At 40.7% G+C, this 12,041-nt stretch overlaps 1 protein-coding gene across 1 annotated transcript; it reads right to left on the reverse strand.

Annotated features, from left to right (window-relative positions):
• Positions 1–1,179: 1,179 nt before the first annotated feature.
• Positions 1,180–8,643, reverse strand: LOC119740091 (neurofascin-like). Its single transcript, XM_038215292.1, has 8 exons — positions 8,476–8,643; positions 7,233–7,552; positions 6,011–6,176; positions 4,886–5,023; positions 4,319–4,423; positions 3,320–3,420; positions 2,936–3,116; positions 1,180–1,874 (listed from the first exon to the last, which is right to left on the reverse strand). Exons 1-8 carry the CDS (start codon positions 8,597–8,599, stop codon positions 1,777–1,779), a joined length of 1,233 nt encoding a protein of 410 aa, XP_038071220.1. The 5' UTR covers positions 8,600–8,643; the 3' UTR covers positions 1,180–1,776.
• Positions 8,644–12,041: the final 3,398 nt, after the last annotated feature.

Here is a 12,041-nt window from a genome sequence, read left to right on the forward strand (position 1 = left end):
TTCTGTTTAACAATTTACCTTGTGCATTACTGTTAGATCATGCACTCCATGCAAAATCCATTTTCATTATTAGGGCTCATACAATGTAATTGTCTTAAAGCAATTCTGGGAAATGCACTTTTGTGCCCCATTTCACCTAATTTTCAAATTTTTGGGTGAATTTTTAAGGGTATATTGGTGCCTTTTTGGTTTTATGCTAATGCAAATTTCCATATTCATGAGCAAAAATGTCATTTTGGCAGAAACCTCAATGTTACAGCTATTTCAGCAGCCAGTTGCCAGAATTTTGGGTATTTCGCTGTCTTACATTTTCTTTTCTTTGGTGATTCGTTGTTGTGTCAGTACATGGCAGTAAGCCAATGAGCAAACTTTTCTCACAAATATTTTCACTAAGCAATTTTCTTGGGGTTCACAATTTGAACAGAAAATCCCTTAACTGAACAGTGTCTTCCTGAAATGACATCACAGCAACAGCGCCCTCAGTTGTATAGGGAACAGTTTAAACGTTTAAAGAAGTGTACGTTTCAATAAAAAAAAGCAGATGTCAAACAGTTTTCATACATTTAAGAGGAGTACATGTATAATGTTCCACACACATGCAATAATTATGTTTTTAAGAAACTTCACGAACCCTTTAAAACAACGATAGTGTTCAGAAGGCTCTGGATCTGGAAGCTTATTCTTCCAGCACTTCTACGAAGCCCTGAAAAGGAAAGAAGTCTGCTGCAAACTGTAAACCTCATCATCTGTTCATGCTGTGTCAAGTGAAAAGACATTTACCTCAAAATTAAAAAGAGGTCTTCGGTTACGCAAGATAAAACTTTTTTTTCTGACGCCAAAATATAATGCATCTCGGATACATACTTGCAGAATTCAATATGTGAATAAGTTGAGTATAATGTACCAAAGCATGATAAAAACTATTCAGTTACATTAGAAAGTCCGTTGATTCCAAACTATCAGATATACACGCCTGCATATATAGACGACTCCGAACACGTAATCGTTGGACACTCATGGGGCCCCCTCCAATGGAGAAGCCATTGTGCACGCTATTGTGCAAAGTAATCACCCCGTGACGGATTGTCTGAACAATAGCTAGCACAATGCTTTCGCCATTGAAGGGGGCTTTCCTGATAGAATTAATAGCGTGCCCGGATTGGCCAATACTTGGCTTACAAAAACAGTTAAACATTAAAACTGTGCAATACTGCTTCTTGGCCACTCCCGTTGATCAGATACTGAACGTGACAGATACCTGAGAAAAATAATGTTACATAATGCAAATGACAAACAATGGAAGTTTTTTACCGGATAAAATAAAAATGCTCATTGTTACAATAATTATGCAGTTTTTGCTACCTGGCGAAATTGCTTACTTTACTTAGCAAAGACTAATGTGGTGCTTGATAAACTGACAATAGACCTAAGACATAATAAAGTCATGCTTTGTGGGAAAACCTTAATACATACATACTGAATTATAATTATCTTTGCAAATTTACCAATTTTCTTGATTACGTCAATTAAAGTTAAGCTCATTGTGATATACTCAATGCAATCGACTAACATTTGATGACATTATACTTATCAATCATGAGTTTATTTCTAAACACGCTTTTCGGGTTCGTGTTGGAGCGCAAGCGAAGGAGCATCCCTATTATTGAACAAACGACAGTTATGACCACACATTCCAACTTATTTTTGATGTGAAGATCTTTGGTCTGACTGGGTGTGCTTATCAGTGTGGTCTCAAAGATACTGGGCGGGACCATCTCAAAGCAGGTGAAAGGTAACGAGGAGGGTGAGATGCACAAGGAGAACAGATTGTGTGATGGTGGATGCCACGCCTCGAGGCAAATTCTGTCCTTGATCTACACAAAAGAAAAATGAAATAAGGGTAGAGTACTTTAAAATAGAAAACATGTAATTACAAAAAGACGGATGTGCCTAAGCTCAAGAAAAAGGAAACACAACTTGGTTATAAGTATTAAAGGAAGCCCATATTTCCCTCAACACTCTCGTTATGACACAAAGTGAACCTGTTTATTGAAAAAGCATCTACCAGTAGTACAATTAAAGTGGTACCCTCGGGTATTATATCTCTTTTGAGATACATGTATCGGATCCTGAAACACATAAGGTGAAAGAAGTCTGTTCGTTGCCGGGAAACGAGATGTATCGATTATCAAAGATGATCATACAATTTGAAACGTTGATTTTCGACTCGTTCATTTCAATCCCAACATATGCGCCGGCGAACTTAATTGTAACTACCCTCATTGATGTATGTATTGAAAACAATAATACGATCCTATCTTTTTTAAATTTTCTTCTCCTATGAGTCAATTGCTTTTCAAAAGGGGGGGGGGGGGGCACATTCCTTGATCAGAACTAATGCGAGCGCGAAGCGCGAAGTCCTAACGGCGTGGGATTCGGGGCCCGCGTAAGGGCCCCTAAAAGTTTTGGATTCTAGATGCTCTGTGGTGCGATCTGAGGCAATTTCTGACCACTTTAACCTATTGTTTGAGCAAAAGATTGTCATTTAAACATCATTTCGAATTTGGAGTAATTGAAACAGCTATTCTGAGCTATAGAATCATAATGTAGGCTACATTTTTTTCGGGGACGAAAAAGTGGGGGGGGGGGGAACAAACGATAGGATATCCCCCCCCCCCGCTTTTAAAAGTGGGGGGGGGGGATTTGTCCCCCCCCCCGTCCCCCACCGATTGGCGCCCATGTTGTTAGCATTGGACGTAATATACCATTATCATGTTGCAGCCATTTGATTTTCCCATTCAAATCAATATAACCAAAGCGAGGCTGGAAGGACAAATAGTCTGGTTCCTTTTTGCACAAAAACATTTTCATTCAGTACTGTTATTGGATACAGGGAACTTGACTAAAATGGTGGAAGCATGATATAGGTCTATACCTGGCTTTGCAACTGTCAGCTCACGACTGGCCATCCCGTCGCCCTTTGAACTATAACCTTTGACCCTGACGTAGTAAGTCGTGTCCTTCTTCAGGTCGTTGATGGTGATGCGGTCAGTGTTTTTGTCCACTGTTTTGACTGGTGCATCGTTTTCTGATCCTCCCTCGGGCCAGTACAGAACCTGAAAAGGATATTTTGGCAAAAGATGTTTTTTACCGGATATAAACTCTCTATATTAAACAAAAGCCTAAAATATCAAGTAGAAATGTGGACAGTTAGACTTGCAAAATATAGCAACCAATAAACAGCCAAATCAAGCAACTTGCAATTACAAACCACTACACACAGGATGCATATACATGTTATTCATAATCTAGACTATACCTTATATCCAATGACATCTGCAGAGGTGAGTAAACTCCATTGGACTTCCATATCGGTGCCTTCACGTGTACCAACTACATTAGATGGTGCCAGAAGTAGTGCTGTTCACAAAATACAGACAACACCGTACAACTTACTCGCACGGTTAAATAATAATATGATAATTGTAAAGGCGTTATGTTATGTTGTCAAATAAGAAGACTCCGTTGTTTAGCCTCTCGTAGGTTTGACGAATCATTTGTAATAAGGAAATTCATTTTTAGTGATTGCTGATGCCTTTTGGGGACAACATATGTATTAAGGGAAAGGGTATCTATACCAAATTGACGACACTTGACATAGGCGTAGCCAGAGGAGGGGGGGGTGGATTTACTCCCCCCCCCGCCAATATTTTGTAAAGACTGCCTTTTCCCATTCAAATGCCTTTTTTTCAACGGGCTTAACCCCCCCCCCCAAAAAAAATAATTTGTAAAGAGTGCCCTTTTTTACTAAGTGCCCTTTTTCTGAACAAGTGACCTTTTCAAAAAAGAAGTGGTGCCTTTTTTGTGGCATCTGCCGTTTTGGGTGCCTTTTTCAAATTTCGCACATGTATCGCCCTGAAAAGCACCATATATTGGCCCTTTGTGTGCATAATTGTCGGTTTTGAACAGTGCCCCCATAGACAGATGGTACCAGCCCCCCCCCCCCCTGTTATTTTTATTTTACGGAGGCCAAGTGTCCGGAGAAAAAAACCTGTCTACATTTTTTCAAATTTTTTTACCCCCCCCCAATAAAAATGACCGTGCTACGCCCCTGCTTGTGTGGGTTTTTTGTGAAGGGTTTTCTCCCAGGACAATTAGATGTCAGAGAATGATGAACATCATTCAAAAAGAAATAATGCCTCCCCAATTTAAAAAGTTGATATTTCAGTCGAAGGCATTCTGTTTGATTGTATGAGTTAAAACCTCTGCCGACCTAGACATAACTGATGCATTCTGTATTCAATAAAGGTTGCTTTACCTGCAGTCACGTTCAAGAAGGCGTTGGTGATGATCTCTCCGTGGGTGTTCGATGCCACGCATTGGTAAACCTTCAGATCCATCACCTGGACTGATGATCTGCCATCTGTAGAGAGGACAGTCATCATTATGGTAACCGTTATGGTCGTGGTTCAGGTTTCGGATATACATCTGGACATGTCCATGATTATGGTTTTCAAGGTTAAATTAATACGACATAAATGCATCTCATGGTTTAAGAAATATATAACTATTATTAAATGCAGATGATTTTTTATAATTGTTGTATGTATGGAAATGCCTCAATGCTGGTGCAGTTGCATTTATTAGATTGTTCTTAGCCAAAATTCTTTCAAACGCAGCGAAACAAAAAGGTTTGGTTGATCGGGCCCACATAATAATCTTTTCCACTTCATTTCGCCCTTTTCAACTCTTTTTCTTCTACTGTAAATCTCAATTCATTAAAATGTGCTACAAAAGCCTATAACATTTTGTGCCCGCTTGCCCCTTGATCCCCCCAACTATAACTCTATCCGCTTTCCTGATTCTATGGGAGTTTGTACCTTACCATATTCTGGTATGTGTTCACCGTTCTGCATCCATGTAAGGACCGGGGCCGGCTCGCCACCTGCCTCGCATGTCATGCTGGTGCTCTTGCCTTCGTAGATCGTGGTATCACTGGGCTCGATGATCCAAAATGGCGCGACTGAAAACCAAAAAGGAACGTAGACGAGCTGTACATTGGCAGTGATGCAATCATTGTGGTGTTAGATCTACACCATGTGGTATCCATACCATTGGCAGTGCTGCAATCATTGTGGTGTTAGATCTACACCATGCGGTATCCATACCATTGGCAGTGCTGCAATCATTGTGGTGTTAGATCTACACCATGTGGTATCCATACCATTGGCAGTGCTGCAATCATTGTGGTGTTAGATCTACACCATGTGGTATCCATACCATTGGCAGTGCTGCAATCATTGTGGTGTTAGATCTACACCATGCGGTATCCATACCATTGACAAACCACAAGGTGTAATTACACTCCCTTTTCAACGATGCCTTTTCTTTAGTGTCCTTTGATGGTAACTTTCAAGAGAGATGCGTGACTGCATTATGACCATTATGTTTCCAGAAATTTCGTTCTACGATGGCCGAAATTTCCATTTTAAAAGTTGATGCACGCTTGCGTTAATACATCACTGTCAGCGTCGCCTTCCTGCCTGCTTGTCCGCATGCGCTTATGCGTTAATCTAAGTCGCAGGCGCGGTTCTAGAGCCAATTTTTTCTTCTTTTTTTCTTGGGGGAGGGGGAGGGGGGCTAGCAGGGTGGATCCAGAATTTTTTTCAGGGAGGCGTGCTGAAATGTAGACCGGTTATTTTCTCCAGACACTTAGGCCTCTGAAAATCAATTCGGAGGGGGGGGGGGGGGAGGGGGGGCTCGTGCCATATTTTCAATGGAGAGCGCTGATAAAATCCTACAATCAGGCATACTATATTAACTAAAAGTGTACTGCACCCTTCTCACGACTATTTATTTAGGGGAGACCGTTCGCATGTACGTCACATTCTTACATTTTGCCAGGTGCAATCTTTTAAAGAATTTTTTTGGAGGGGGGGCTCCCCCCCCCCCCGTAAAACCGCCACTGGTAAGTCTAACATTTTGTGCCATCCTGTTTCAAATATACTACCTTCAACGTGTAAGGATGTAGTTGCTGTATCCTGACCACTTGATGACGAAGCCGTGCACGTGTAGACATCCTCTTGTTCCTGCTGCACATTGCGCAGACTCAGAATGGGGCCATGATCGCTAAAGGATTGGTCCTGTAGTCTGGTCCAAGTGACAGTTGGTTTGGGCTACAACCAAATGAAAGGATAGCCCGATGAATTGCAGTAAATGAGGGACATCTTAAACCGTTTGCGCCTCTTTGTAAAAATTGTAAAATAGTTCAGACATCTGACATTGCGTTTCATTTTTTGTCTATAAAAACTATAGCCAATAAACGTGATCGGTCAAACTGTGATAGGTAAAGTGTTTATGATTATGCGATAAGATTTGATTTACCAAGGACTCTTCTTAATGTTAACGGTACACATTGATGCCTCTTTCACTGAAAAACTATATGGGTTTATTTTAAACTGCACAGTGCAATGTTATTGAACACTATGCGGTATCGACACTGAAGCGACGGTAGGTCAAGTATCGATACCAGTTTTGTAGCGTGTAGCATTCATACTTTCCAGTTGCCAGACAGTGCATCTTCACGTCATCTCCACGCATTGCATTGACGACTCGAGAGCCCTCTAGGATCATTGGTGGTTGCTCGGAGATTGCTCCGGTGCAGCTGTAGAGCATACGTAGTAGTTGTAATACAATTGCAATAATAAATCTGCTGATGTAAATATGTATTAATTTGCACAACAGTAGCTCTCTGTTAGTACTCTTTAGACGCCTGACCCATTCTGATTAAAGAAAGTAGGTCAGGGAACCAGATGTACTCCCGGATGTCCGCACCCATTTCAATTATGTGCCAGACAGTTAAAGTTTCAAGAATTATTCGAGGTCAATTGGCTTACCAGTTCTAAAATCCAGGTGGCATTTTTCAAACACACACATTTTGGCGTTTTTGTCTTTAATAAAGAAACGTTCCCTATAAAAACAATAGCGCCAGAATTGGTGAAGTACAAAGTTTGACCTACTACAAAGTGCAAAGTTAGTGCAAAAGCGGCATTCCAAACTTCTTGGTTTGTTCATGATTGCGTCTATTATTGAATAATGAATGATTGCAATTCAGAAACAGCTCATGTTTTGAAATGCGTGAGTTGAGTTGCAGAGATCAGTATCAGTCAGAATGTGTGAATGAAGGATCATATTCTGTCATTTAATTTATAGCTGCAATAATCACACCGTACAACCTTACCACTTATGACGGAAATCGTCTGTATTGCAGAAAATGTTTTATAGTCGGGTCTAGCTGATACGCTAGCAGTACACTTATAGGTGCCGTTGTTGCTCAACGAAGCTTGCAGGAAGACCAGGTTACCCTCGCCATCCTGAACCAAGTTGTGATCGGCATTCCAGGAAGAGCCGTCAGCGAAGATTGGCTGGTCATCTCCATCGGTCCAGGAGATTATTGGCGTAGGATGACCCGAAGGCGCCTCGCAGGGCAGCACTAGCGAGCTGCTTTCATTGACTGGGTAGCGCTTGGCATCATCTTGGAAGATGCTTAAATCTGAAAGGATTGACGTTTCTAGAAGCCGTTTACATGATTGTAAACGATGATACTCTTGCACATAATAGAGAGCAGTGAAGGTAAATCAAGTTCAGTATTGAGCTAAAAGATAGCAGAGGTCAAACGCATCCTTGAGCGGTGGGGAAGAGAAAGAGAGAGAGAGAGAGGTACAGAGCCCTTAGAGAAAAAGAAAGAGATAAAGAGAGAGAGTTGCGACACGAGAGGTACCAGTTTGGGATGCCATTTTCGGTTCAAATATGGCAAAATATTCTGTTATGGAATTCTGGGGTCCAAATCCAAATACAGGGTGAGTCAAAACAAACAAAATCCAAATGTCGGGACCATTGTTTTAGTGAAGTTCTTCATGTAGCACTTTCAAAATCTAGGATATGAAAGCCCAATTGATAAGCTTTGTTTTAGTACAAGAGTTATTCAAACCACTTATGTAATTTTTGAGTTACGGAATTTTGAACACAACCACAGTTTTAAAGTTTTGTCCACGGATCACACAAAAAATGTAAGTGTTCTTTCAGAAAACCGAAAACAAATCACATGGGGATGTATGTGAACGCACACAAAACGCACACCTTTGTGTGGTCCTTGGAAAGAACTTAAACGGTGGTTGTGTTTAAAATTCCGTAACTTGAAAATTACATGAGTGATTTGAATGATTCTTGTACTAAATGAGAGCTTGTGAATTGGGCTTTCATATCCTAGATTATAAAAGTGCTACATGCAGAAGTTCACTAAAACAATAGTCCCGACATTTGGGTTTCGTGGGTTTTTTTTACTCACCCTGTAGAGAAACTGGTGACAGTGCGTGATAGTGTCATTGTGCATACATTTTGCGATCGGAGATACATGTAGTTTCCGAACTCTCTCTTTATATGGCTCTGGAAAGAAAGTGTCATCTTGAAACTTACAACTGAACTGCACTTGGGCGGGGTTAGAGACTGCCGTGCCAAACTCATTGGAAGCCAAGCAAGTGTAGTTACCGACATCTGTCTGAGTTGCCCTCTGTACCATCAGTTCACCGGCGGTGACCATGATATCGGAGCCGGGGGTTACTGTCTCACCGTTATGCTCCCATCGGTAACTGCATGGACGAGAAGTGAAAAGGGGGGACTGCTTGACAAATGTGTATCACAGCATTGGCAAAAACCCAATGTGAGGCTTCAATTGGCCGTTTTTAAACGAGTGAGGGCGCTGTTATACAATGCCATTTTCTTGGTAAAGTTCACTAAAATCTGAAAAATAAAGCTTATGGAAGATGTATTATTTTAGAGTTGTAGTGATTTATTAATGTTATATTTTATCACGGTACGTACTGAGCCCCTAACACTGTTTTGAACAAATAATTGTTCTCACTGGCAAAAACAGTTCTCCCCACTTTTTGGCGAAACGAAATCACGAAAGAAATCCAGTATTAAAAAGGACCCATTCTCTATTCATTATTACAAGACAACGCAAGCCTAGTAGAGCTAGTCCCAGTGTGCACAGAATTATAGTCAATTTATTCGCAATGGCGATGGATACTGAATGTCTTTTCATGTGACCTACACTTGGGCGGGGCGGATTTAGACTCTACATTGGCGTTACAATGTAATCCTATACGAGAGCACCGCCCAGGTCATAAGTTACAGTCACCAGTCAGTCGTTAAGTCCATGAGTCAGTGAGATAGGTACAAAGGGGGCACTAGACTGGCCCTCTGGGACCAGCCAAATCACAAGCATTACTGACCTTATTGGTTGGGTGCCATCCGCTTGGCAAGGAAGAGTGAACGTAGACGCCCGTGAATAGTCACCGAAATAATAGATCGACTTGCTCGGCTGCTGAGTCAGTCTAGGTGGCGCTGTTGGAATAGAGGCAAAATGAAATGTATAATTTTATTAAATTGAAAGCAGTTAGGTTTCCATACGTAGAGAAACACGTTTTGTGGTTTTAAACAAGCTGATCCAATACCACACCCACCACCTCCATCTCTACTCTATGCAATAGACCCTGGCCCTGGTGAAGCCGACCATGGTCTATGATACGTAAACAGATTCGACGATTAATTATGCAACTAAACTGCGTATGACCTCGAGAAACTGACCAATCAGCAGGCGCCTTCTATACGCGCGTAATTCGAGCTCCCCGCGTGCGTAAACATGACGCCCGCGATGAGTAGCTTTTTTGTCCAGGTTGTTGTGTTATAAAAAGGCGGCATCGAAATTGACCAATCACAGTCTTAGTCCTGATTTCGGAATGAAATGACGTCACGCATGGTTAGATATATCCGACGTTATATCGGAGACTTGGCTCCGTGGATAATGGGTGATACTCAGACTACTCCATCTCTGACGGTTAAACCACACAGACCAAAAAGGTAATGACTTGTATTCATAACGGGTAACCTTAGATCCTGATCCGCAGACTGCAGTACCCCTCTTTAATATAAAGTGTTGTTAAAGGGAAAATACAACATTTGCAAACATCAAAAAATAAAACTACCAAATCATTTTGAAATACCTTGCTGGACTGTCAGTGAATGACAGTGTAAAGCATCCTGTAATATAATGGCACCTGGTATATACTGTCATTTTCAAGAAAAGTGGTATTTTTGTATCAATTTCCAACGCTGACCAGCGTTGGAAAAAAACTGGCTTTTTTTCAAATGCTGGCCCCAATTGACCATCGCACTTGTTTGCAATCGATTACACACCTATGAACGGGTAGACTGGTTTCCTGACCTTACAATTCCCCAATGTATGTAAACTGCTCTGTTTCTTCTTATATAGAGTCAGGGAACCAGACTGCAGGAAAAAGATTGTTTTTCTTGGTTTTTATAGCACTTTCGAACCCAAAATCTCAAAAAAAGTCAGTGTAACTATATTTACTATATATTTCCAACCCCCCAATTCCATCCATTTCTGAAAATTACAGCAAAAGCAAATGATGTATATTCCCTTTAATCTGAGCGCACTTTCACTTCTTGACATAAGAGAACAATCCACTGCTTGTCGTAATTTTCCCACGGTGCATATGACAGGAAAAAAAAAAAACGTAAACAAAAGAATGTGTTTCAGTTCGCCTTTCCATTTCGCCAGTTATTTTATTTCATTTCTCTTTGATGAATCTGGCAAAAGCGATTGATGTTTGACAACAAAACTTTGAATGATGAGTTGTTATTTCCTATAAGCCCGGGGTTGAGAGTTGTACTCAATAAATGACAATCCAGTGTCTTACATTGCGCCTGGCACAGACTTGGAGATCCTTGTAGAACAAGAAGCACAATGAGACTTGTAGCAGTCGCTTGAAAGAAACAGCTTCCCTCCATTTCCCTTGATAATAAACCAAAAAGATCCAGGTAATGCTATAACTATGGCCTATGAGTCTACAAATAACCAGGGCTGTGTCCGCATTACGTGGCTATGGTTGTTAGTAACTCACCCATCTATGTGAGTTTCTTTAGTCGCTTAGTCGCAAATGTAACTGCAAGTTGAGTCGGAGGCCAAATAATGAGGACGTGGCCCTTGGATCCAGAACGTAGCCGAGATTGGAAGAAGGTTACTAACCATCTTTTTCTTTGCGTGACATATTATGAAAATGAAAGCAAACCCATACACTCATTTGCAAACAAACCATTGTTGATTCAGGAGGAACTGATCAAATAATCACTATTGAGGATGTAAAGGTAACAGTTTTACTTCCATTTTCATAATATAGGTCACGCACAAAAAAAGATGGTCAGTTATTTTGAGACTAAGAGTCAATTTTGTCCAACCTCGGTGTCGTTCTGGTTTCGTCTCAATGGCCACGTCTTCATTACTTGGGCTCCGACTCGACATGCAGTTATACAGGGTGAGGAAAAAAAAGGAAACCCAAATGGCAGGACCAATTTTGAATGAAGTTTTGCCTGTAACAATTTCAAAATCTTGAATATGAAAGCCCAATCAAAGAGCTTTCTTTTAGTACAAGAATCATTCAAATCACTTATGTACTTGAACACTAATTTTGAAAACAAACACCGTTTTTAAATTTCTGTCCATGCACGGATCACAAAAAGAAAGTGTTCTTTTAGCAAAACGAAAACAATTCACACGCATTCCTGTGAGAGTTGCTTTCGTTTTGCTGAAAGAACACTTACTTTTTTGTGTGATCCGCGGACAGAACTTTAAAACAGTGTTGTGTTCACGGCAAAATTCCGTAACTTGAAAAGTACATGAGTGATTTGAATGATTTTTGTACTAAAATAAAGCCTGATGATGACTGGGCTTTCAAATCCAAGATTTTGAAAGTGCTACGGGCAAAACTTCATTCAACAATTGGTCCTGCTATTTGGGTTTCGGTTGTTTTTGACATAGGACTGGGAAATGAAGCAGGATAATAATATCAAGTTGTTTGTCCACTAGGATCTTTTTCCACTTGTACATTCTCACCCCATTGTCGATGATTGTGCACATCAAGGAATTAAGATTTCCAGGCAAAGTTTACAAGATATGTATG

Source organism: Patiria miniata, unplaced genomic scaffold, assembly GCF_015706575.1.
Source record: "Patiria miniata isolate m_02_andy unplaced genomic scaffold, ASM1570657v1 HiC_scaffold_4, whole genome shotgun sequence".
NCBI lineage: Eukaryota > Metazoa > Echinodermata > Asteroidea > Valvatida > Asterinidae > Patiria > Patiria miniata.

Coding starts and splice junctions, on each gene's coding strand:
- LOC119740091 (XM_038215292.1), bottom strand. CDS start 8,599: ATGGTCACCGCCGGTGAACTGATGGTACAGAGGGCAACTCAGACAGAT. Junction 3,421..4,318: donor CTTCTTGAACGTGACTGCAG/GTAAAGCAACCT, acceptor TTTTGTGAACAG/CACTACTTCTGGCACCATCT. Junction 1,875..2,935: donor GCTGACAGTTGCAAAGCCAG/GTATAGACCTAT, acceptor TCTTTTGTGTAG/ATCAAGGACAGAATTTGCCT.